This window comes from Podarcis muralis, chromosome 14, assembly GCF_964188315.1.
Source record: "Podarcis muralis chromosome 14, rPodMur119.hap1.1, whole genome shotgun sequence".
NCBI classification, from domain to species: Eukaryota; Metazoa; Chordata; class Lepidosauria; order Squamata; family Lacertidae; genus Podarcis; species Podarcis muralis.
In genome coordinates, this window is record NC_135668.1 from 31,933,990 (window position 1) to 31,960,095 (window position 26,106).

The 26,106-nt window shown below is 47.3% G+C and overlaps 1 protein-coding gene across 4 annotated transcripts in view; it reads right to left on the minus strand.

Moving 5' to 3' along the window:
* GRID2IP (Grid2 interacting protein) overlaps positions 1-24,575 on the minus strand; it is a 62,662-nt gene extending 38,087 nt beyond the window's left edge. For 2 of the 4 annotated variants that reach the window (XM_028706906.2, XM_028706905.2), the window contains exons 1-3: positions 24,015-24,574; positions 21,252-21,844; positions 11,589-11,743 (exon numbers count right to left, since the gene is read on the minus strand). In XM_028706906.2, the coding sequence (XP_028562739.2) occupies positions 11,589-11,743; positions 21,252-21,844; positions 24,015-24,030 (764 nt within the window). In that variant the 5' untranslated portion in view covers positions 24,031-24,574. Of the gene's footprint in view, positions 1-8,001; positions 8,668-11,588; positions 11,744-21,251; positions 21,845-24,014 lie in introns of those variants that run through there. The other 2 variants (XM_028706907.2, XM_028706911.2) reach the window with 2 other exon arrangements.
* Between the last annotated feature and the right edge of the window lie 1,531 nt (positions 24,576-26,106).

Below are 26,106 nucleotides of genomic sequence, written 5' to 3' on the forward strand. Positions count from 1 at the left end.
ACTTCCCAGGATTCACTGGGAGAAGCCAGGGCTGTTTAAAGTGATATTGGTGCTTTAAATGCATGGTGCAAATGTGGCCAAATTGGTCCATCTAGCTCGGTATTGCCTACACTGACTGGCAGAGGCTCCCTGTGGGCTTCAGATGGGGACATTCCGCAGTCCTATCCAGAGACGCTGGTCCTGGAATCTGAGGCCTTCTGCATGCATAGCAGACGCTCAACCAATGAGCTGCAACCCTTCCTGTAGGAATGCAAGAAGCTGCCTTCCAGAGTCAGACCACTGGTTTATCAAGCTCAGTGTTATCTGTTTTAACTGGAAACGGCTCTCTAAGGTTTCAGGCAGGGAACATGCCCAGCACTGCCAGCAGACGCCATTGAGGGCAGAACAGAAATCGGTCAAGTGAATACAATTGGTCTTAGCGCACATTGTTTTGGGTGGTGGCTTTTTTTTTTAAGTCTGCAAACAAAGCATTGCATCGCATTGATTGCATTTATACCCCACATTTTCTCCAAGGGGCTTAAAGTGGTGTACATAGGTCTCCCCCCCCCCCATCATCATTTAATCCCCACAACAACCCTGTGAGATAGATCAAGCTGAGAGGCAGTGACTGGCCCAAGGTCACTCAGTGAGCTTCATGTCTGAGTTGGGATTTGAACCCTGGTCTCCCAGGTCCTAGTACAACACTCTAAACATTACACCACACCGGCTCTCATGCAAAATTGATTGTTCTGTTTTGAAGTTTCCTTTGCACTGAAATGAACGTAGGTTGCATAAATAGTTACATAACTCACCATTAAGTAGTGAGCAGTGATAGGAATAACATGGTATTTGGCAGAAACTGAACTGCATTGGAACAAAAACATAGGACAGGGTGGAAATTATTGTTTTTTTACATCGCTCCCCAGGAGTAGCCTTTGATATTGTTGTGACAACTCTGGGAAATGTTTTTGGCTGGCAACAGATGACAGCTCCATGCTCCCCCCCCCCCCACTATCACTACAGCTTTTTTTATGACGGGTTTAGTAGGGCAACCTCCTGTCTGCATTAATCCCCTCCGCGCATACCCCCTGCTGCCATCTGCCTGGCTTGCCATCGCTTCACATGGCCCAGGGCAGGAAGCCAGAAGAGGGGGAGGGAGGAGAGAGGAGAGAGGCCTCCAATGCTCTGCCAGGTATTTGGGTGACCTTCCCTATTAATAGGCAGAAACTTAGTCCCTGGGGTGCTATCACTAGACTGACAGCTTGGTGGACTCCACAGTCGGCTGGGATGCATCAGAGAGGGGTGGGACCTGCTGCAATGCACCTTTTGGTAACCAGAGAAGATCCTGCCTTCCCTGCTTGGGGAATGTAATACACACTGATCAAGTGGCTTTTGTCCTTCCTCCTCTTCCAAAGGGTGACTCTGCCAGAGGAACAGCCAAGAGGGATGGGAAGAGATGGCACTGAAGAGGCAAAGCACAAATGGCGAGCAAGGAACCTTCTGTCCCCAACTCCTCTCTTCTAAGCAGGCTTTCATAGGATCCTAGAGCTGGAAGGGACCCAGCGGATAATCTATTCCACCACCCCACGCCCACCCCCGCAATGCAAGGGTCTTTTGCAAAGTGAAAACAGCAAGCTTTTTGCTCTAGCTCAACCTTGTCACTTTCTGGCTGGCACTGTCCCCAGGGGACCTTCTGGCCACATGCCATGTGGGCCACTGCACACTCCTTGACAAAGCCAATGCAAAATTCCTTCAAAGGGGACAGAGCCAGCCGGTCCTACCATGCTGCAGGGGGGAGCAGGGTGCTTCAGGTGCAGGCGGAATTTAGGGAGATGGATGAGTAGAGGAGCTGGTGTCCAAGAGATGCAGCTTTTTAAAGTTGGCCCTCAAACGGATGGGGGCTAAGGCCCTGAAGGGGAGTTCCAAAGGAAGAGTGATGCTCCTCAGGAGAGACTGATCAGGCCTTGTTTTGATAGTTGGGAGTGTAAAGCTCCTCCTTCTCCCCAAGCTCTGGGAGCAAACTCTCCTCACTCCAAAGTGGGGGCTCAGCTGACATTTGCAATCTTCAAAGCCCAGTCAATCGCATTGGTTGACTTGCTGTCAGTTCTGAGTTTTCCAATTCCAGCAGACTTTGAAATAATGGATCAGATTTTGGCTCCCCGCAGTGCTGATGCAAACGGAGGAAAGAAGCTCTGTGGATCAAACAGTGGCTCCTATGATCTGACACACACACATAACCAAAAAAAAATTTTTTTGACAAAACTGCAAAAGCCCTTCCTTAGCTTGCTCAAGTCTTCTGCAGCAACTAGAGCAGCTTTCCACAACCTGGTGCCCTCCAAATATTTTATGCTACAAATCCCACCAGCCTCAGCCAGCCTAATCACAGAGGCACAACCTAGAGTCCAAAACATCTAAAGGACACTGGGTTGACAAAAGCGTCATCTCTCTTGATGAATGCAAAGAAAAGTGGACTCTTTATTACTACGTTTGCAATTGTTCAAGATAAAACATATTTTGGGGGGGGGGAAACTACTTTTGACATTTTAATGGACGTTTATTGTTTGTTTACAGATAGTTGCCTTGGTGATATTATCTTGTGTCGATTGCAGTAGTAATTGTATCACCACCCTCTTCATTGTTTTATTGTTTTGGCTCCCACCTGTCTGTCTATTCTCAAAAGCAAGGGCTGCCAGCAGTGGCGTAGCGTGGGTTGTCAGCACCCGGGGCAAGGCAAGTAATTTGCGCCCCCTAACCCGTGGATTTGCGCCCCCTAACCCGTGGATTTGCGCCCCCTAACCTGTGGATTTGCCCTAACCCCAGATGTTGCGCCCGGTGCGGCCGGCCCCCCCTGCACCCCCCACGCTACGCCACTGGCTGCCAGTCTGGTTGGATGGGCTCCTTCGCCCACATGCTTGCTTAAGCCAAGGCCGCCTCAGCTCCTGGCAACCAGCACCCCCTGGCCAGCCCCAGAGGCAGTATTCGCCTGTGGAGCTTGTAGTCAGTGTTGCCACAAACAGCTGTGCAAGCCTTTGTGAGGCAGAGATGTGAGAGGGCATCAGAGGAGGGAGGGAAGTAAAGAGGGACAGGTGCCAGTGTTGCCTGCGGCACCCCTGACCATCATTCAAGGCATCTTAGGGTGCCCCGGCACACTGGTTGGAAACCACTGCCATAATGAGAAGCCCACAAGGAAGAACCGAACACAAGAGCATTCTCCCCTCCCGTGGTTTCCAGCAACTGGCACTACAGCCTCAGTGTGCTTAGTCTGACAAACAGGAGTCCCCATAAGATCCTCCCATGCCAACAGGCATGAGGCAGGATGCTCAGGGCACTTCCCCCCAAGTCTGAGAAACCAAATGGCTCCCACAGTACTTCACTGGTTCAGCTGAGCAGGGAGTGCTCCAGGTGGGTGGCAGGAGGGGCTGGGAATGAAAGAGTGTCTGTCTTCAGGCCAGAGGGTTGGCCCTGTAAGAATCCAAAATTATCCACAAGGAATCAGATTGCTTGGGAGAGACGGAAAGGGCTCAGTCTGCTCTCAGCCCTTGTTGGAGCAAGTGGCTCCTTTTGAGCTCTCCGTGGTCCTGAAACTCCTACCTTCAACTATGAACTCTAGCACCAGACCAGCAAGCAGTGAAGAGTCCTGGGGAAGAAATGCATTGGAAGGCTGGTCTGAGATGGTTCTTGCTGCCTGAAGTGCAGGACAAAATGCCCCACCCACCCCCATCAGACAGCCCATGTACAGAAATGAAGTGGACTGGCCCTTGAATCCTTACTTCAACAGCATCCTCCAGGGATTGCACAGCAAGCAAAGCTCTGCCCAGCATCAGCCTCCCCAGGCACCTGCCTCCCTCTGCCTAATGACAGAGCTGGCTCTGGTTCCCAGTCATGACTCAGGCCTTGTGACTATTGCCCCTTGCCAGGCCTATGCAGAGAGGCTTACCCAAATCCCGTTTGTTTTATGGGTTAGGGTTATTTATCCAGCAAGCCTCACTGATGGGTGCAACATTTTAATACTGTCACATTTTTAGCAGTTTCTGCTAAAACAAAACATCCAAGCACAGAAGAAGGAGAATAAATTGATTGTTCTTCAGCTACTGCTAAAACAAACTCTACAGCGTTTTCTTCTGTAGTGGAGTATGGTGTCCCTGATGGGAAGAGATTTAATCTTTGCCAGAGACACAATGCAGCTCAGTTCTAGAAGCACATGTTCCTCTGCAACCTCTGGGCAAGAGGGAAAGACAGTAGCTCGACAAAAGAGGAGGCTGTCTAAAATATGCGACCTGCTGCCCTTGCTAGCCACTGTTGGAAAAGCAACCAAAGTAATAGTGGCAAATCAAAGCCTCCATCATACTGCATTGCAGAAAGGGAATATGCGAAAGCAATAAAATCCACTTGAAGAGCCTTTTGGAAAAGGGAAGCTTAAACATATAACTCATTATGAAAGGTCTCTTGGGAGATGAATACAGATACTCTTAAATTAAGTGTAGCCAAAAAGAACTTTTTAAAGAAAATCTATTGGATGCTGAAACCACAGTCCAAAACCATTGCGGTTTGTTGTGTGAAACTGCAGTGCAAGGGTTCCTTCTGGTCCCTTAACTGAGGTTTACCTTTCCAGATACTGAAAGAATTGCTCGACATCAGTGCCAATTTTTGAAGTCGGAGTCAGTACCCTGAGTTGTTGTTGTTGTTGTTGTATAAAACCACAATTCTGCTGAGAAGAAGCTGGGTTTTATACATCCAACCATGTCAAGCAAGGGTAAGGAAACAGTGGAGATACCAGAAGGACCCATTTGAGGTTATTAGTTTGAAGACCAGTTTTTGAGTCCATAGTGTGTGTGCAGTCCAGTGTGGTGTAGCGGTTAGAGTCAGGCTAGGACCTAGGAGACCAAGGTTCGAATCCCCACTTGGCCATGAGGCTTACTGGGCGACCTCATCTGCCTCAGAGGGCTGTTGTGGGGATTAAATGGGGGGGGGGACACCACATATACCAGCTTGAGCTCTTGGGAGGAAGAAGGTGGGATATAAATGCAATATATATGAAACGAAATGAATGAAAAACCAAAATGGAAAGTCCAGGAGGTACAGCTTAGGCTGACCTGGTGCCCTTCAGATGTTTTGTACTACAGCTCTCATCAGCCCCAGCCAGCAACTTGGAAGGCACAAAGTTGGTGAAGGCTGATCTAAAGCAACGGCAGGCAGAGAAATACCACACTGTCCCTCAAACCCATTCCAATTGCAAGAAGAGAAGAGCTCAGGGACAGGGACAACCCAATAACCCTTTTCTGCATTGCAGGACCCTTTCCCTTCAATTCATGGCAGCCCATAAAGACTGACTGCTGGCTCAGATCCTTATACTTTATGAAGATAAGAAGCAGCCACATCCATATCCAGATCAGCTACTGGGGATGTTTCCTCAAGCAGAGATGCTACAGATAAACCCCAAGACTTTTGGGGAGCAAATTAAGTAGAGGCCTGAATCTTTTACTGTGCCCTGCATGTTTCTGGGTAAGAAATACATTTGGGGGGAGGGGGATGAGCAGCAGGAGTGATCTGAGTCACTAGGTAAGGTATTAATTTGAGGGAATAATTTAAGATGGCCTAATTTAGAGATAATTTGGGAGGGTAATGAACAGTGGTACTTGGAGGGGAACTGAACTGATCTGCAAACCTCAGAGGCTGCCATGTACCAAGCCGAACCATTGATCCATCTAGCTCAGTATTACCTACACTGACTGGCAGCAGCTCTCCAGAGTTCCAGACAAAGGACATTCCCAGCCCTACTTAGAGATGCCATCAGGGATTGAACCTGGGACCCTCTATAGGTAAATCAGGCATCCCGCCACTGACCTATTTGCAGCAGGATCTTTGGGGAAATTAATAAGGGTATACAAATGAAAGAGGAATTGGGGTGAGGTATTCTGGGCTGGGCTGCAAATTAAATAAAGGATTGATATGGAATTTATCTGAAGGGGAAATCAGTTAATTTGCCTTCTGTGGCATTCTAGATCCACATCTGTTCATATGAACCGGGATGGGCAGATTTCATACAAATATGCATCTCTGGTCCCATGCCCCAAATCTTTTAGGCCCCTAGCAACATCCCCGAATGCAGAATCTTCACCCCAGACCTATGCCCATTCCCCATGCTATAAATCTCTGTAATGCTGTCACTATAAGCAAAGCAGTTTGGCTGTCTGACAAACTCACCAAAAAAATTGCAAATACTTCAGTGAACTAATTACTGATTTTGCAGCATACTGTGCTTGTCATGCTCACCCTGAAAAGGTGACCCAAAATAGGCAAGACTGACTGTTATATTTATAGAGGACTGGCCAAAGTAGGTGAAAGAGAACGCAAGCGTTTGAGTTTCACATAATTCTTCATTGGGGATGTAGCAGTCTTTCAAGTACACACAGAGCACTGCTGAGTTTCACAAGTGACTGGAAAACAGTTGCCTTGCTAGGTCTGATAATGGCAAAAGCTGGAAAATCTGAATTGATAGCAGGCTGCTTGCAAAGCTAGCCTTAAAAGTGCAAAAAGTGCAAATGTTTTCCAGTAGCTTGGAACCCACCAAGCTGACTCTAGTGAGTTCACTTTCCATTCCACCAAGGGAAGAATTCTTTGAAGACTGAAAGCTTGCATACTTCTACCCTTATCTGCCCATTTCAGTTTTTCCAAGTTTCTTATTTTTCCAGCTTGCCACTTTTCTTCACGAGTGTGATTTTAAAAAGTCCTCATCAGAATTCATCAACATTACAGGACATGTTTCTCCTAAATATATACATTTTGCATGTAATTTGCACATTTTTGCAAACTCATTTAGTGGATTTTTGGTACGTTATTTTCACATATATGCACGCTTTCCCCCCAACATATAAATTTTCATTTGCATTTTTGGGGGGGGGGGAGAACCCAGCTTTTGCAATCCAAATATCAACCGATAGATGTGCTTCTATCTGCATGTTGGTTCCCCAACTGAAAATCAGGTAAGGTTCACACTACAATGCAAACTGAGCTGAACTGAATTTCTCCACCCATATCAGCCTGAGCTGGTTCAAATATTTTGCCTTTACTCCCTGCCTCTTCAGATTGTAATAACGGAGGGGATTGGGTGTCTGACTGCGATGTGTCTAGATCAGTGGTAGAGCATCTGCTTTGCATGCAGAAGTTTCCAGGGTTCAATCTCCAGTGGCATCTATAGATACAGCTGGGGGGGGTGGAAGTCCTTGCCTGAAACCCTGGAGAACCACTGCTGCGAGTCAGTGTAGACAACACTAAGCTAGATGGACTGTTGGTCTGTGTGAGCTGTGCCAATGTAATGCATGCACCCAGAAAGAACCTATTCTCACATCAGTGGGGGACCAAGAAGCTTTAGGATCACGGGTCCAGAATCACTATTTTAAAAGAACCCTTTCCCAAAAAGTGTAGCACCCAGCTTCTCTGCAACCCCCCTGCAGATTTAACAGCGGTCCAAAGTCATCTCGAGCTTTGAGCATCAGCCATCTCCATCATCAAGATTACCCACCAGCAGCCCCTAACTGCCCCGTCTTGCCACAACATCTGGTCACCCCCGCTGACCTTGGTGTGTGACAGTAACCCCATGGTGTCCAGGCCACCGTTTCCCTGGTAATGAGAGCCCGGAAATCCCTTTTTGTCATGAAACGCTTTGGACGGGAGGACTCTCATGTGTCTACCGGACTGCAGCAGAATTGTAAGTCTAAAATAAAAAGTTTGTCTCTCTCTCTCTCCCTCTCCCTCTTTAACCGGGTCACATCTGCAAAAGCCGGTTGTTTTCTTTGCTTCCTTTTCTCCTTGCTCCTAGAGGATGCCAGCAAACCTTTGCAGATGCAGTGTGCTACAATTCATTGCAGAATTAAGTGGTTTGAGTAAAAAATCATAAAGGCATTCTCTCTCTCTCTCTCTCTCTCTCTCTCTCTCTCTCTCTCACACACACACACACACACACACACACACACACACACACACAGCCTTCTGAGTCCAAGAAAAGAACAATTTGCCACTTACCCAAGACAGCTCATCTTCCGATTCTGTCGTTCTTCTCTCGCATCCTTTAAAGGGAGACTAAAAATGTGCACTTTTCCAGTGTGTGCAAACCATATGGCAGTGTTGGGGGGGGTGGAGAGGCACACAAACAGGAGAAGCACGTGCTCAGCCCCTCGCCTCCCCGCCCCAGCCAAACGGATAAAGAAAATGTCAGCAAATTAAAATCAGATAGAGCTTAATTCTGGATAAATAGGTTGGAAATCCATGGGAGCCAGAAAAAAAAAGAATAAAACAAATAAATAAGCAAACAAATAATAATGATTAAAGGGGAAGGGGGGGGGGACGAGTCTAGTGGAGAATGTGGGGGGGGGGCAGATGCAGGGGGTCGTTGATCCAGCCAGAGGATTTAGCATGTGTTGGATGTAGGGAGTCAGGGAGGATGCTACAAGCAAAATGCTATGCAAGGAAGATATCAATCGCTCCTGCGAAAGAGGAGGGTAGTGTACTGTATATAACACAAGAGGCCGTCCGGAAGAGTAGCAGTTCTCCCACCCTGCTCCCCTTGGTGGTGGAAATCAGCAATGAAGGAAGATCCAATCAGGCAGCTACAGAAGGTTCTTGTCTCTCCTTGGAATGTCAGAGATGCTTTGCTGGGCATGGGAGACTACGGTCGCAGTCAAGGGTGCGCATGGAGGGAGATGGGGAATGATTAACTATCTCACACCACACATGCATTAACACAGACACACACACACAGGCACTCTCCCTCCCCCAAAACCAAAAGCAGCAGGAAAGTTGTCTCAATCCCACAGCACAAGTGGCAGAGCTGAGCATGATATCAGAGCCCAACCCTGGAATCCACTCTGCGTGGTGTCAGTGCTCAGCCCTGGAAGGTTCCAAGAGAGAACAATAGCAGCAAAGTCTCTGCCACGGTCTCATTGTCTGACCTTGAGCAAGATTCTCTCTCTCTCTTGCTCGCTCTCTTTTCGACTCAGTTTTCCCATATGGGTAATGGGGCCACAGAGGCCCACCTCATAGGGCAGTTCTGAGAGCTCTAAAGCTTTTAAAGCAGTACTTTTTTAATAAAAAAAAGCAACATAGTAAAGATAATTGCAGTTTTCTGTTTTCCAACCCCCCACCCTCCCAATCCATTTTTCCTTTTGTGTTGTGTCTTTTAGTTTGTACACATGAGGGCAGGGGACTGTCTTATCATTGACTTTTGTAAGCCGCTTTGGGAGTTGTTTCAGGATGAACAGCAAGAGAAAAATATTGTAACTAGATAAATGATATTAATAATGTGTCAAAGAAGGTAAAATTATGGCATTGGCACTCTCACGCAGCAAGAGGCAACAAGATTCTCTGACCCACGAAGTACCTGAGTATGGACTTTATTAGAAACTGCCCAGAAACCTAGAAATTCTTTTTAAAAAATCAAGATGGATAGAGGATGTTAGAAAGAAGCCAAATTTTCAGTTGGAAATATAAAGCCCATTTCTGAGCACCGCAGTTTAAGAAGGATGTTGACAAGCTGGGACATGTGCAGAGGAGGGTGGCCAAGATGATCAAGGATCTGGAAACAAAGGCTACTGATCTACAGTTGAGGGAATTGGGTCCGTTTAGCCTGGAGAAGAGAAGGCTTAGAGGCGATGTGATAGTCACCTTCAAACATGAAAAGATGGAGCAAGTTTGTTTTCTGCCGCTCCAGAGGGTAGAACCCAAACCAAATGACCAGGAAGGAGATTCCAATTAAACATTAGGAAGACTTTTCTGATGGTAAGAGCTGGTCGACAGTGGAACGGACTCCCTGAGAAGGTGGTGGACTCTCCTTCACTGGAGGTTTTTAAGCAGAGGTTAGATGGTCATCTGCCAGAGCTTCCTGAGCTGCGATTCCTGCATTGCAGGGGTTGATGGGACCTTTGGTTCCCTTCTAGGATTCTGGATTTCAGTGTTGCTAGCTTAGACTAATGGAGAGGAGAATGTTGCCCAGATGAAGTCGCCTTCCCAGCCTGCACTATGTCTTCCCCTCTCGTATCCCGGGGGATTATTCCGCAGTGGGGCACTGTCTGCACGTGAGGCTCATAGCAGGGATTAGAGACCTTGGGAGCTCCTGGTCATTAAGCAATCAGGCCTCCATCTGGCCCTGTTTTCCCAACTCCTGCTTGTAATCTGTGGAACCAGGAGAAATTGCAATATCCAGGGGAAAAGCTCACAAAGGGTTAGGCATAGTGGGATGCCAACTAACCACACAGCCAAACAAGACAAACCTGAGACAAACCTGATTCAATTTGCCAACATTCTTCCCAGTCTCTTGAGCACAATCCTGGATATTACGGCATCTCAAACCTGCCACATTCTGTTCTCTGTTTCCCACCCCCAGCAATGTTATCTGGGCTTAACTGAATAATTGCAACTTTAAAAATAATAGAATTAACCAGTCCAAATGCCATCATCCCACAGTCCCAAAGAGAGGGGTGGGAGTGCTTATGTGCAGAGTACGCAGGTAGGAATCGGGAAGAAATTTGGTTTGGTTCACCATTTAATGCCAACACACCTAATATGTGAACTGAAATACAGTGATCCTTTTGACCTTTGCATTTGCTCTGAATTCAGCGATGCAGTTCTCCAACCAAACGGTGTGGGCAAGCATGTGTGGGCAAAAGATTCATATATACTGGTGAAATGGACATGCAAAAATGTGTGATGTTAGGGGAAATTCCTTGCAAAAATGTCCACATTAGGCAAAATTCCATGCAGAAATTTGTATGTTCAGGAGAAAAGCACCCTCAAAATTCTATGGGGACTTCCTTTATCTAAAAAAAAAAATGTAAGCTGGTGCAAGAAAGTGGCAGACTGAGCTGAAAACTGGAAAACAGAGAAACTGAGAGACCCTGGAATTGGCAGATTCACCCATCCTGGCATGCAGGAAGAGATGGAAGAGGATAACAGGGGCAAAGCAGGCCAGCAGGAAGGTAAGATGAGCCCTGCAGCTGGATCAAACCAAAGGAAGACCATCAAGTCCAGCATCCTTTTCTCACAGTGCCCAACCAGATGCCTGTGAAAAGTTCCCAAGCAATAAAAAGGTAAAGGGACCCCTGACAGTTAAGTCCAGTCGCGAACGACTCTGGGGTTGCGGCGCTCATCTCGCTTTACTGGCCGAGGGAGCCAATGTTTGTCTGGGTCATGTACCCAAGCACAAAAAGCAACCAGTTTCCAGCATCTGGCATTCAGAAGCATCGCTGCCTCTGACATTGGAGGCACTGGCGGAGGAAGAGGGGTGCGGGGGGGGGGGAAATGCACCGCCCCTGGCAGCGTGATCCCGATAGGGTGCCATGGCGGCTGCTCCCTTACCCGCGCTGGGCGCCACGCACCTGGTGGTGGCGTGCCCTGCCCCCAGGACGTGCGCCAGCCCCGCCCCCTCCTGCTCTCCGAATGAAGCTCCGCCACTGGTTTGAGGTACAACACAGCCATCAGGGATAGCCATTGAAGAAACCAGGTGTGCTGGGGCACTCAGAGCCCTTTGTGCCACTCATCTCACATGCCTATGCTGCATGAAGGTTATCAACAAGGGCAGGGAGGATAGCATAGAAAAGGTGTCCCAAACTCAGTACCTGATATTGTCTATAAGGAGGTGGTGCGAGTCCTTGGTGAGGATCATGGGGAGGGCGTAAGCTAAGTAATCAACCTTCCTCTCAGCTGCATATTGCTTTAAGATGGTGAACATCTTCTCTTTCACCTCTGGTTGGTCGCCCAGGATCTCTTGCACCTGCACAAAGGACAGAGCAAAGGGGGAAATGGTGGAGGTTGCAATTTACCGTAAATTTGTTATGTGAGATCGTAAACCACTTTGCTGTTGTTTTTGGAAAAATGAAACTGCGGTGTTTTTTACACAAAAATAGAGAGATAAACATTCCACCCACCACCTCCAAAAGGCCTCCAGACCTAGAAACAACCAACTTTTCAAGGTAGCAAATTCCTTTCCTCTGCATTCTTGTTTTAGGTACCTGGAGTCTTTATTGCTAGTGTTATTCTCTATGGACAAAACGGGACCTGTCAGGGTGACTAGGACAGGCCTAGAATGCTTTGCTGTAGAGGCTCCAAGTTAAAAAGGGAGAGAGAGCAGAAAGGCAATCCCAGCCCATTATGGGGAGATGGGGTATTGGGCTTTTGACCACCCAATCTGTTTTTTTCAGGCTGAGAATAAAAAGTTTATAAGGTCACCCTTGGGTCAACTGCATAGCGAAGGGTCTGCTCCAATGATGGCTGCAATATGGTGGGCAAATTCTGGTGCTCACCAGAGGAGGGCAGCAGAGAACCCTCAAAGCATTTTAAAAACAAAACTCCACAATGCGCACCCCACATGATCCCGACTCCAGTACCAGGTGTGCCCTTTTTTAGTCTACAATAATTGCAGATCGTTATCACCTTCCCCGGGCCAGGACCTCTCCCCAAACTCCACTCCTCATTTCCCCTGTTCTGCACTCTCATCAGAGGCTAGAATGTGCTCCTGAATTACAGTCATGTCTTTTGAGTGCCTGGATAGAGGATGGATAGATATATATTTGGTATTTGTATGGCTGGGACAACATGCAATGAGTATGTGCAAAAGGAAGGGTTGCTCCACCCACTGTGGCCTCTGGCTCCATCCACCATTGGCAAATGCCAGCCCGGAAGTTTGCCCACAGAGGCATGGGGCCCTCAGGCTGAAAAGGACTCCCTTCTTTTGCTTTAACAGAAGGTGCAAGCTGACCTCTCTCATCCCTCTTGTTGGGTCCATTTTAGAGAGCTAGTGGAACCTTTCCTGGTATGGAGCCTATTCTGCCCCCACAGGGTTCAGTTATTTAGTAATAGCAAATCTGTGTACAGTGGTACCTCGGGTTAAGTACTTAATTCGTTCTGGAGGTCCGTTCTTAACCTGAAACTGTTCTTAACCTGAAGACCACTTTAGCTAATGGGGCCTCCTGCTGCTGCCGCGCCGCCGGAGCACGATTTCTGTTCTCATCCTGAAGCAAAATTCTTAACCCGAGGTACTATTTCTGGGTGTAACCTGAAGCGTCTGTAACCTGAAGCATATGTAACCCGAAGTACCACTGTATTAGTATTAGGTAGAAGGAATAACAGGGACGCGGGTGGCGCTGTGGGTAAAAGCCTCAGTGCCTAGGGCTTGCCGATCGAAAGGTCGGCGGTTCGAATCCCCGCGGTGAGGTGCGCTCCCGTTGCTCGGTCCCAGCGCCTGCCAACCTAGCAGTTCGAAAGCACCCCCGGGTGCAAGTAGATAAATAGGGACCGCTTTCTAGCAGGAAGGTAAACAGCGTTTCCGTGTGTGCTGCACTGGCTCGCCAGAGCAGCGATGTCACGCTGGCCACGTGACCTGGAAGTGTCTCCGGACAGCGCTGGCCCTCGGCCTCTTGAGTGAGATGGGCGCACAACCCCAGAGTCTGGCAAGACTGGCCCGTACGGGCAGGGGTACCTTTACCTTTACCTTTTTAGAAGGAATAACAATGCTGCCCCTTTAAGAAAATATTGCACCTTTCCCCCTTTTTAGACCCCAAGGCAGGTTGGGAAATGTAGGCACAGAAATAGCCTACTTTCTATTGGCTCTGTCAGAGAGCGGGCAAATACCTCCTTTCTATTGGCTCTGGCCAGAGTGGGAAGAAACCTCCCTGCCGTCTAGTGGCAGTCTAGTTATGGCAAACCCAAGAAGAAGGGTGAACCCATCCTTACAGAGCTCCACAGAGAACTTCATAAAAAGTTTATAATCATCTACATTCAGAGCCATAGAACAGCTTATTTGTATGTGAGCAATATTTCTACATGTGCCTTGATTATCTTTGATCTATGTAGGAGAGTTTTGTTAATACTATCCAGAAAGAGAGAGAGAGAGAACTCTCCAGATGAAACAGAACCCAACCTGCTCACTGCTGCAGATCAAATGGCAGTTAAAGTGACAGCTACAAAGCCCAGCTCAAGTTTTATTAAGTATCTCTATCTGGTTTTTACACCAACATTCAATGGGAAAGGAACGAGAAATTCAACTCAGGTCACATTCAAAGGCAGACTTGCCTAAATCACCTTTTCCAAAACAGCATGCAAACCCATCCTTGGAAATGCATACTTTTCTGAATTTTGCAATGCAGTTCTCCAGTCAAGTAATGTGCAAAACTGCATTTACAATGTGCATACAAATGCATATGTTAATGAAAATAACAGAAAAATGCATCATATTGGGCAATGTTGCATGCCCAGATGCGTATATTAGGAGAAAACAGCACTAAATACTGTACTGATGAGTTTTCGAAAGGATTATATGCATATGTGGTGTGGAAATGTGGAGAACTGAACACAAAATTGAAAAAATGAGAAACAAAGAGAAACCGAAATTGAGAGATGCACGTCCTCCGCACACAACCAGTTGCCAGTGAGAGTGAGAAAGTGAGAGTTAAAATGCAACCAAGTATCAGCAAACTGCATCTGACCACCCAGCTCTGATCCACAGCAGGGTGGGAGCTCAGACTCCCCTTCGCCCTTTTCTGCAAGATGGGCAGAGGTGAAGCCAGGGAGCACCAGCCCCTCTGGCACTCTGTCCTTTGCGCTAAAGCCTGCCCACATCTGGGTGGGTCTTGAAGCGCAGGAGGAACAGAAAGCACCTCTCATCGCCAGCGCTCTCTGGCCTGAGCAGAGCCCAACTGCCCCCAAACACTCTGTGTGGGTACTTCAAACACTGTCCCAGTTTGGACATCACACTAAACTACGGTTGACAAGAATGAGCCAGGTTCAGGAATGGACAAATCTATCCATTTTGGTCTCTAATATCTCTAGTCTTAAGTTTGCTTCACTCCATTTCCTTCAGACATTTGCAAAAGAAAGTATGGTTTGTTTAAAGAAGCCTGATTGATATGAAGAACAAACAAGCCATATGAACAAACCATACTTAACATGAACCACAGTTTAGGGTTTGGGCAACACACTAAACTGTGGCTGGTGGAAAGTCAAAGCAAAAGCTTCTGAACTCCTCCTCTCACCCTCATCAGAAGGATGGGGTAATATGGAAGCACACGCAGTAGATGTTTGCAGTGGCTCATTCTTAACATGTTAAGCTGCATTTCAGGGTGATGTACAAGTGCAGCTGTACACCTTTCATTTGCACCTACTACAGACATTTTGTGCATACTTTCAAAAGAGCGGTAGGTTGTGTCATGACCCCGTCCTCAAGGTCCCAGTGTTAATTTGAGGAGGACTCTGGTTCAAATAATGCACGTCACCCCACTTGAGGAGTAGCCCTCCGCACTGCCTACTACACTGCCCTGGCCTGAGGATGTGGTGCAGGCACAGGCAAACTCGGGCCCCCAGATGTTTTGGGACTACAACTCCCATGATCCCTAGCTAACAGGACCCGTGGTTAGGGATGATGGGGATTGTAGTCCCAAAACATCTGGAGGGCCGAGTTTGCCTATGCCTGGTGTGGTGGCTCTCCCATCATACTCAGAGTCAGATTCTCCTGCAGCCTCCCTGCTCTACAACCACATACAACTGCAGAATAAGCTACATAACATTGACATATTACAAACAGTACTCCGGGGGGGGGGGGCAAAATCACTGGAAGGTCAAGGCTTTATAGCCTTTTGAAGGCATCAGATGACTCCAAGCCTTTGCTGAGACAACCTCTTCCCTGACTCACTAGGAGCTCTCCCAGGACCTTACGCTCTTGACTCACCAGAACTGTCCAAGGTCCTGATCTGCCTTGCCCTAGTCTCTGGTCCTATTCACCCATTTCCCCTGCATTCCCCTGGGACACAGCAGAACAGGATAGGTTTCTCCACCCCTGCAACAATCCATCCGCAATGTCGGCATGGTTATGGGAGCTGGAGTGAGATGCATAAGCAGAAGAGAGGGAGCTGTTCACATCCCCCCTGGTGCTCGTCCCACTTTGATGCTCTCCAAAGCCAATTATCACAGGCTTTTTGTAACCTACATCCAGAAACCACAAGGTACCCAGCAGTTTCAAGGCACCATCATGTGACCAGGATGGAAGTCCTAATGAGGCACCAGACATTTCAAGGTTACTACATCTGGAGCAGTGACAGCAAGAAAAGGGGTCTCTTCAAGGAAGCTGCCTTGCATCCCTTTCCATCTCTCATGATGGGGAAAGCAGGATTCTTTGGAAGACAGAGAAGGGAGCTCAGTGGTAGAGCAGTGTGAAACCCTGGAGTGCTGCTGCTGGTCAGTGTAGACAATACTAGGCTACATGGGCCAATGGTCTAACCCAATATGAGGCAGTTTCCTATATTCTTAATCTACTGCCCATTCTCGACAATGAAACTTTCCCATAGGCATTGGGCTGTAGTAACAGTCTTGCTCACAGTCACAGCCTTCAAATCCATAGCATAAACAATAAGGATGTACATCAGAGACAAACACAGGACCAGATTTTGCAGCAGAATCCAGAGGCAAATCCTGTCCCCATATTCACTTTGACAACACATAAGAACATAAGAAAAGCCAGTTAGATCAGGCCAGTGGCCCATCTAGTCTTGCATCCTGTTCTCACAGGAGCCAACCAGATGGGCCAGTGGGAAGCCAACAAAGATCTGAGCACAAGAGCAACTCTCCCCTGAATTCCAGCAACTGGGACTCAGAGGCATTGCTCCCTCTGACCATAGAGGCTATAGTCTAAACCCCCATGAATTTCTCTAATCCTTTGTTGAAGTCATCCAAGTTGATGGTCATCACTTTCTCCTGTGGCAGCGAGTTCCACAGTTTAACTCTGTGCTGTGTGAAGAAGTTGGATGTCCATGAAGTCTAGTGACATGCATCATTTTAGAATAATTTATCATGTCACCTCTGACTCATCTTTCCCCCCCTAACTATAAAGTCCCAAATGCTGCAACCTTTCTTCATAGGGGAGTCATTTTGATTGCCTTTCTCTGAACCTTTTCCATCTCCACAATATCCTTTTTGAGATGAAGTGACAAGAAACTATACACAGTATTTCAAATGCAGTTGCACCATAGATTTGTGTAACAGCATTATGATATTGCCAGTTTTATTTCCAATTTCTTTCCTAGTGATTCCTTGCATGGAATTTGCCTTTCTCACAGCTGCTGCACAAAAGGTTGACATCTTCATCGAACTATCCACAAAGGTCGTGTTCTTGGCCAGTCACACCAGTTCAGACCCCATGAGCATGAAATTAAGATTTTTTTGCCCTGGCATGCATCACTTTACACTTGTTTATATTGGATTGCTGTTGCCATTTTACCACTCACTAAGTTTGGAGATGTCCTTTTGGAGCTCTTCACAATCTCTTTTTGTATTATTAGATTCTGTTCTCTGAGCAGGGAGTTTTTTGTGCTTACCCCAATGAAGACAGCACTTTGCTCATGCTCAGAGGCATCCTTTACCATCGAGGGGGGAAGGACTCTAAATTGGAGAAACAGGGTTTTAATTGATCAGTCACTAGATGGCTCTTCTGTTACTCAGAGCAGACCCACTGAAATCAGTGGGTCTTAAATGATGATTGATTCAGTGGGACTACTCTGAATGTGACTGAGGTTGGGGATGCCCTTGGAGTTTTTAAATCATTAGTTTGTGATCAGATGGAGGCCTTCCAGTCTTCAGGCCAAATGTGGCCCTTCAGAATACTTTCTGGCCCCCAGGGCTCTCCCCAGGATACACCCCTTGCTGGCCTTGCTCCACACACTCCTCAGGTGATGTGTCCATGAACTGTGTGATGCCTCTTGCTTTCCTGAATTGGAGAGGCAGGAGAGTGCGTAAACTTTTGACTTTTGCACAGCTGGAGTGGAGACTCCTGTGCAAAGAAAAGAGCCACATCTGCTGCTCCACCCATCCTTGCATCTGGCCACATCTAATTTTTGCCCCTGCCCCCTGCTGGCATGCAGCCCCTGAGATGTTGCCTATGTGGGAGGGTGGTCCTCAGACTGAACAATCTTCCCCGGTTCAGTAACTGTACCCATGAAGGGTGGCCTGTAATAAATACCATATTTTTCGCTCCATAAGACACACTTTTTTCCTCCTAAAAAGTAAGGGGAAATGTCTGTGCGTCTTATGGAGTCAATGTGTGCCCAATCGCTGGCTCCCTTTCTGGCCCCGCCCCCTTGCCCAGGCCTCCATTGTTGAATGTTCTGCAGACGGAGGCTGTTTGTTTCCCCAGGGACATTTGACCGGCTGATTAGATTATCTGTCTGGAAACTGTAGAAATGGCTCCCTTTCCTTTCCTAAAGAAGCTGCAGAACTGCGAGTTGAACCCCATAAAAACAGGATTTTTTTTCCCTTTGCAAAGTAAGCTCAACAACTTTGAGCTGATCCTCAAAAAGGGGGCTTTTCTCCTTTGCAAAAGAAGCTGCACAACTGTGAGCTGACCCCCCCCCCCAAAATGGGGCTTTCCCCCTTTCCTCCTCTAAAAACTAGGTGCGTCTTATGGAGTGAAAAATATGGTATTTTAAACCATAAACAAACACACACAAAAATGAATCACTGCTGGGGTGTACCCACAACTGTGAGGCTTGAAGAGGTTCTGATGATGCACCCCACTCTGTGGCCATTGGCTGAGGACTGACTGTGATGTCACAAAGGCACATGTCTACTGAGTGGGCTTTTTCCTCTTCTCCAGCAGAACACAGCGGGCAGCAGTTGTGATATTCAGCATTGCCCAGTCTTCTTCCACTTGGAGGATACAAATTGGCAGGTGAGTGGCAGATGCTATGAAGGATGCTGCAGGAGGCTATGGAACGATAACAAGGCAAGTTTACTTCCTAAGAGGGATTGGCTGATATCCATGATCTGAAGTTGGCTGATGTGTGGTGATGGACCTAGTGGAAGTTGGCAGATGTATAGTGGGTGGAAGCCAGTGGGGTTCTCATTCGGAAGCAAGGCTGAATGGAGAGTGAAAGATGAGCAAATGGCGTTCTTCGTGGATGTCGGCTGGCTGTGTGTTTATGTTTCTGAATGGGAGGTTTTGAATGTGGTTGAGGCACATGGTGTGTAAAACTGTGTAAATGGGATGTGCAAAAGGTGACGGGTGGATATTCATGAATATAAGGAGCTTTTGGCAGTGGGCAGGCTGAAATTAGAGATTAAGTTTTCAGGCCGAAGGCAGTGGAGGTGCCTGGATGATGCTGTCGGATGGTAGCCATTCCCCACCACCATCTGTTTCTCCTGCCCCAGGGACGTCTGATGCCGGTGAGTTTTCCCCAAGACTGTGCATGGAAGCATGGAAGAAGGCCATGGGCTGGCTGAAGCCAACAAGGCTTTCTCAAGACATTCCCGTCCCTTTAGAAAGCATGCCAACTTATAGTTCCAAATAAGTGTTTTTCAAAATACATCCAAGTGTAATGTCTATTCTGTCTGAGTTATGTGATGTACCCCTCCCTGGTGTTAGCATAACAAAAGGAATATTTTTTAATAAGTGAGTTGCTGGTGAGATGCCCCCACAATGTCAGGCCTGGGGAGGGTGAACTGTTGCCGTTAGCTACAGATGGTCTGTGACATCACAAAAGGACATGACAACATCATTCCATGTCCTAAGAGCATCTTCGGCTGCAGTATCCAGGGTTCATATATTTGTTCATCTTCCAACATGTTATATGCCATTATCTGCCACCAGTGTCCTTCTGGCTTCTACGTAGGACAAACAGTCTCCATGTGGAAGAATTACAGGCACGAATCTGACATTAGAAAGGGCAGCTTTCAAAAGCTAGTGAGGGAACGTCTCCATCTCCCAAGATACTCCACGGCTGATCTAAAAGCTGCATCTCCCAAGACACTCAGCTGCATTGATCTAAAAGATTTTCTGACAAAGGAATTTCAAAGGTAGACTGCAGTGTGAAATTTCAGAATTACAGCTCATCGGGACTTTTTAGTCTACACCTTGGGGATGAATGCTTCTTTTTCCCACTAACACATCTTGCCCCAGCAATGCTGTTGTGCTGTCACCCAAAAATGCTGCCATGAGAGGTCTCTGCCCCTCATTCTGCATACATTTAAGATCCAATTGAATTGTCACCATCTGTATTTTTTCATTTATTTGAAATATAAACAGCTAAGCATTACAAAACACCATAGTGATGGACAGCAGCAATTAAAACACAACAAATAAGAGCAATTCTCCAAAGAGGAATAAGATTTCTTCATCCATTTCCTGCTGACCCTGCTAGAGTGTAAGACTAGGATCTGGGGAACCAGGATTCAAATTCCCAGCCAACCAGGAAGCTCACTGGCTCATCTTAGGCCACAGTCACTATATCTCTGCCTAACCTACCTCACATTTGGAACACAAATGCAGCAAATAAAATAAACAGATCTCCACATACATACTATACACCATTTCTCTTTTGAAAGAAAGAACATAAGCAGAGCCCTAATATATGCATCTATGTAGACATTGTTTGGCTGGAGAGCTGCATCACAAAATTCAGAAAAATGCCAAATGTTGACGGATAGCTGTTTTTCAGATCTCATATTGTTTCAGAATGTGCTGATCTGATGTGCCTTTAAATGAGAACTGAGCAAGATTTCTCCCCTACCTGTACTCGCTAGATCAGTGGATTTCCAAAAATAAAAAAATAAAAATTGGGGCCACTACCCCCTTGGTTCCATAAATTCACCCCCAGTGCCCCCAACCCTACCCTACCCTATAAAAAACAATATTCAAAATAGCAGTTTGTACAATCCACTAAAGAATATAATAACAGAATAAAAATTAAGACAGCAGCAATTAATTGCACATTTGTTGACAATCCAGTTACAGTGGTACCTCGGGTTACATACGCTTCAGGTTACAGACTCTGCTAACCCAGAAATAGTGCTTCAGGTTAAGAACTTTGCTTCAGGATGAGAACAGAAATTGTGCTCCGGCGGCGCGGCGGCAGCAGGAGGCCCCATTAGCTAAAATGGTGCTTCAGGTTAAGAACAGTTTCAGGTTAAGTATGGACCTCCGGAACGAATGAAGTACTTAACCCAAGGTACCACTGTATAGCCATTTAGTTTAATTAATTCAGCAAAATGGATAAACTTGATCCAGTGATCCCAGCGTTTCAAAGCCTGATAGTCCTTTGCACCTCCAACATCCCCTTGCCGCCCTCTTGCCTCTTAGCAACCGAACAGGCAATCCCACTGCCCCCCAGGAGGGTGGTACTTTGGGAACCACTGCTCTAGATGGTCTGGACCACAATTCCTTTCAGTCCTGCGCTGGCTGGGGCTGATGGGAGTTGTAGTCCAAATTCTGCCAAAGGCTCCCATTTCAGAGACGGCCTTACCTTCTTGCTGAACTCATGCGCCTTCTGCCTCCGCTCTTGATGGATGGCGTCAGCGCTTTGGACAAACTCCCGCACGCTGCTGCTGGCCCACCTCTGCTGCCGCCCGAGGCGCAGGAGCCCCAACCTGAGGCCCTTTCCCTGGCACGCCTGGATCATGACAGCCGCCTCTTCATAGAGCTTAACTGGGGTCCCGTTGATCTCCAGGATGTAGTCTCCAGCTTTGACCCCGCATTCGGAGGCTGGCGAGGCAGAATCCACGCTGCCCACTTGCAAGGGGCATCCTCCCTCGCATGCCAGAGTGAAGCCAAAGCGCCCCTCTTGGCCCGGCTTGAGTTCCACCTGCTGGATGCGCGAGACCACCCCAATGCTGGGGGGCACGTTCTCGCACTGCTTCGCCAGGGCAACCAGCGCCTCTGCGTTCATGGAGGAGACGTGCTGGCCTTCAATCTCCAGGATCTGGTCTCCCAGCTGGAGGCCAGCCAGCTGGGCGCTGCTGCCTTCTTCCACAGCCAAGATGTAGCAAGGGCCATTCCCGCTGATCTTGAACCCGAATTCCTCAGGCCACCCATCGTTGGTAGTTGGCATGGCGGTGACTGGGGAAAAGGAGAGCGTGGAAAGGTCAGCCGCTGAATCTGGTTCCCTCATGGAAAGAACGGTTCCTTGATTCAGGCCACGTTCCCACCAGACATCTAAAGCACTAGGACAGTCGTGGTTTCCCCTAAAAAAAAAAAAAATCTGGCAGGGGAGAGTTATTAGAAGACCCATTTTCCCCTCACAGAGTTCCCTGTGAAGGAGGGTTGACAGATAAACCCCTCTGGGAAGTGCAGTCCCATGAGTGGAATAAGAGCCTCCTAACATTTAGCACTCTTAACAAACAACAGCTCCCAGGTTGCTAATGTGTTAAGGGTGCTATTAGGAATGTTAGGAGACCCCTTAACCTCCCCCCCCCCCGGCCCAGTTTCCACTCCCAGAGTGGTTTAACAGTCAATCCTTCTTCCTAGGAGACTCTGTGGCCCTGTGAAGGGAATAGGGGCCTCCTAACAACTCTCAGGACCCTTGATAAGCTACAGCTCCCAGAATTCTTTGGGTGGGAAGCCATGACTGTTTAAAGAGGCATCATAGAACATCTCAGATGTATGGTGTGAATGTGGTCTTAATAAAGTTCTTTCCAACCATATGCGCAATTTCCAACACAAATGCCAATATTTGTGTGATCAACCACTCCTTTGAGAACTTTCCCAAGAGGACAACATGATAGTCTCTTCCAACAACATTTTTTAAAAAAAGTTCTATGGCTTCTGAAAGACTAGTGATTTAATTTATTTTGTGGCCTCAAGCCTACTCTGTCAGAGATATGAAGTAAGTTTGCCATTGGACCTCATTGCCGTTCAACTCCCAACTTACAATTAGATGTTCAGTTGCCTGGCTGTCTCTTCCTTATTTATCCTAAATGGGATCAGACCCCAGTTGAGATGACCTCTGGCACCTATGGGAGGGACTGTAGCTCCATGACAGAGCATCTGCTTTGGAGGCTGAAGGTCCCAGGTCCAATCCCTGGTGGCAGCTCCAGGTAGGGCTTATCCTCCAACATTTATCTGATGGAAATAAGGACGTCCCATTCCATAATGATAAATTTTACTATTTATACACCACACATCTTACTTGGTTGCCCCAGCCACTCTGGGCAGCTTCCAACATATATAAAAAGATAATAGAACATTAAACATTTTTTTTAAAAATTCCCTATACAGAATTGCCTTCAGATGACTCAGGGGTCAGATAACGCCATACCCTCCAACATTTCTCCAATGAAAACAGAGACATCCTAAGGAAAAGTGGGACATTATGGGATCAAATCAGAAACCAGGTTTCTCTAAATCAGGGAGGTCCCTGGAAAATAGGCACACTTGGAGGATCTGGCGGGGCTGGGAGAGACCCCTGCCTGAAACCCTCAAGAGCTGCTGCCAGTCAGTGTAGGCAGTACTGAGCTAGATGGACCAGGGATCTGATTATTATTATTTTTTTAAGAAGAGCTGTGACTCAGGAGTAGAACACCTGCTTTGCATGCAGAAGGTCCCAGGCTCAATCCTCAATGGCATCTCCAGGTACAGCTGGGAGAGAAATCCCTGCTTCAAACCCTGGCAAGCTACTGCCACTCAGTGCAGTCAGTACTGAACTAGATGGATCACTGGTCTCAGAGTAAGGCAGCTTCCTATGTACATCCCATTCTGGAGAACAATATTCCCTTTCACTGTTATTAAACATATATATATATATCCCACCTTTCCTCCCCAAGGGAGGCAAACACACAACGCATTAAACAAAACATCTAAAAACAATTCCAGAACAGGTGCAGTCTGGGTGGGCCTGATCTTGCCGACAGACACAGCCCCCTCAACTAAAGCGGCTACCCACAGACGATGGAAATGCACAACAGAGTCACAGACACAGGGTCCAGGTTCTGCAGGAGGGACCAGACTCAAACACTGTCCCTGTATATCCTTTCTGGAAATACATGCCCTACGGTCTAAGGCAGCCTCCTGTACACTCACCTGACTGGCCCTTACTTTGGCCCTGACGATGGGGCAGCATCCTCCAGCAGGGCAGCTGTGTCAGGGGGTGTGAAGCTCAGGACAGGCCACACACAGAGAAAAATGGCTGAGGAGCTCAGAGGGGTTGACCACTGCTGCCCCCCACCCCGGCGACAGCTGCCTGAAGAAGACACCTCATTCCTCCACTCCCAGGTCTTAAGTAAAGACTTACAGAAATTGCAGGCCATTAGGATCGGGCTGAGGTCTTGCGAAGAAGGCCGCCGTCATTTCTCTGCGGGGTCTGGAGTTTTGTGGTTCTCTTCAGCTTGGGAAGCTGCTTCCCCTACCCCAAAGCTTCACTTGCCACGGAAAATGGAGGACTTGGGTACAAGAGTCTCTCAGGCCCACAGTGCTGACCAGGCCACGTTCTTGAGAATGTGGAAGGCCAAGTCACCCGAGAAGTTCACCCAGCCTGGGTTGGAGCTTTTACCTTCCCATTCCGTCAAGCTAGGAAGATGTGACAGCTCCAGCACGGCTGAGCCCTACTCCTTCCCTCCATTGTCTCCCCACTTGCCTGCTTTTGGGGAGGGGGGAGAATATTACAACCAAGTGGGTAGATGGATCGACTAAGTCAGACCCAGACAATGGCCATGTCTTCTTGTCTCTGAGGCCTCTGAGGGGAATTAGAACTGGTCAAGAGCTAAACTGGATTAGAGGCCCAGTCTGGGTGTTGTGTGAGCAAATTGAAGTCGACGCTAATACAACAGCAGACAAGGCTCACGTGGGTTGAGACAGGAAGACAGCGACAGTTTGCTTCAGAAGGAGGTGGGGAGATGCCATCACAAAGAGGAACACTGGAAGATGCCTTGAACTGTGCCTTAGCATCAGCCCATCTAGCTAAGGCTAGCAGCCCTTTATTCAAAACCATGAGGACTGAAACCACAGCACCTGATTTACATGTAGAAGCTCCAGGGTTGAGAGACTTGGAATGCCCCTTGCCTGAAACCCTAGAGAGCAGTTGTCAGTCATTGTGTAGTAGGCAATATTGAGTTTGATGGACTTGGAATAAGAGGACATGAAAATTTTCCTAAGTGCTCTGTGTGCTTCTAAATGGGTGATCTGTTTCTGGGGAACTGAATTGGGCATGAAAGGGCAATGATCTGGGTTACTGGGTTGAATATTAATTTGAAGCAAGAAATTCGTGTAACAACTTTATCTAGAGAAAAATTGGAGGGCAATGAAAGTGGGTAAATGGAGGGGAAATGAAGTGATTTGGGGCAGGCTCTGCTGGAGAATTAATATGTGAGTAAATTGAAGAGGAACTGATTTGGGGTGCAAGTTAACTGGAGAATCTGTCAAGGGAGAGTTGGAGGGGGGCACTAATTGACTTCTGTGACACTGAAATTCTAAAATTTGCATCTACACCCATTAATTAGCATATGTAAATTTTGTTTCTAGGCCCCAGATTTTTAAATCACCTAACAATGCCACACCACAAGGATTCCATTTTAGTTGCACTGTTGCACATATCAATCAGAGCTACATGCACCCATAAAGCATGTTTATTTATTTCATAAAATTTACACACCACTAGATTGTAGAAGGCAAAAAAAATAATCAACATGGTTTACAAAAAAGATGAAACATTATCAATAAGAAGTTAAAATAACAATAAACTGAAAACAGATGAAAACTTGCTTCAACTTTCTAAACTTCTGGATAGGCTTGTCTAAACAAAAATATTTTTTTAGCAAGGGTACAGTGAAGGCACCTGCCTGGTATCAATTGGCAGGGAGTTCCAAAGTGTAGGTGCTGCCACACAAAAAGGGGAAGTTCTCACAAATAAGGAATGGGTATGTGGTGGCACCTGTGGACAGTGCCAGTTCTGCACTGTGGGGGGAGAGAGAGAGAGAGAGAGAGAGAGAGAGAGAGAGAGAGAGAGAGAGAGAGAGAAGGTAGGGCCTGCCTGCTCCACTTCTCCCTGGGTGTCAAAGCTTCAGTCACTAATTGCTGCATCCTGCTAATGCCTCAGAAATGTGTTGTGCTAATTTCCAGGGCTATTCTAATAGCCTCCCCCTCATCCTCCACCCTGACACAACTGCAAAGAAGCAGCTTGCAGTCTGTGATGGGTTTGTTATTTTTAAAAAGCTGTTGTTAGTCAAAAACATTTGCTTCCTTTTGCAAGAGCTCCTTTGACAACAATTTAAGAAGTCTTCTGTGTTGATTCCCCCTGACCCCCTTTCCCTTCCTCCACATGAATGCATGTCAAGCAAAGCTTACCTCTCTTGCGCAGGGCCTAGCCTGCACCTGTAGCACAGAATGAG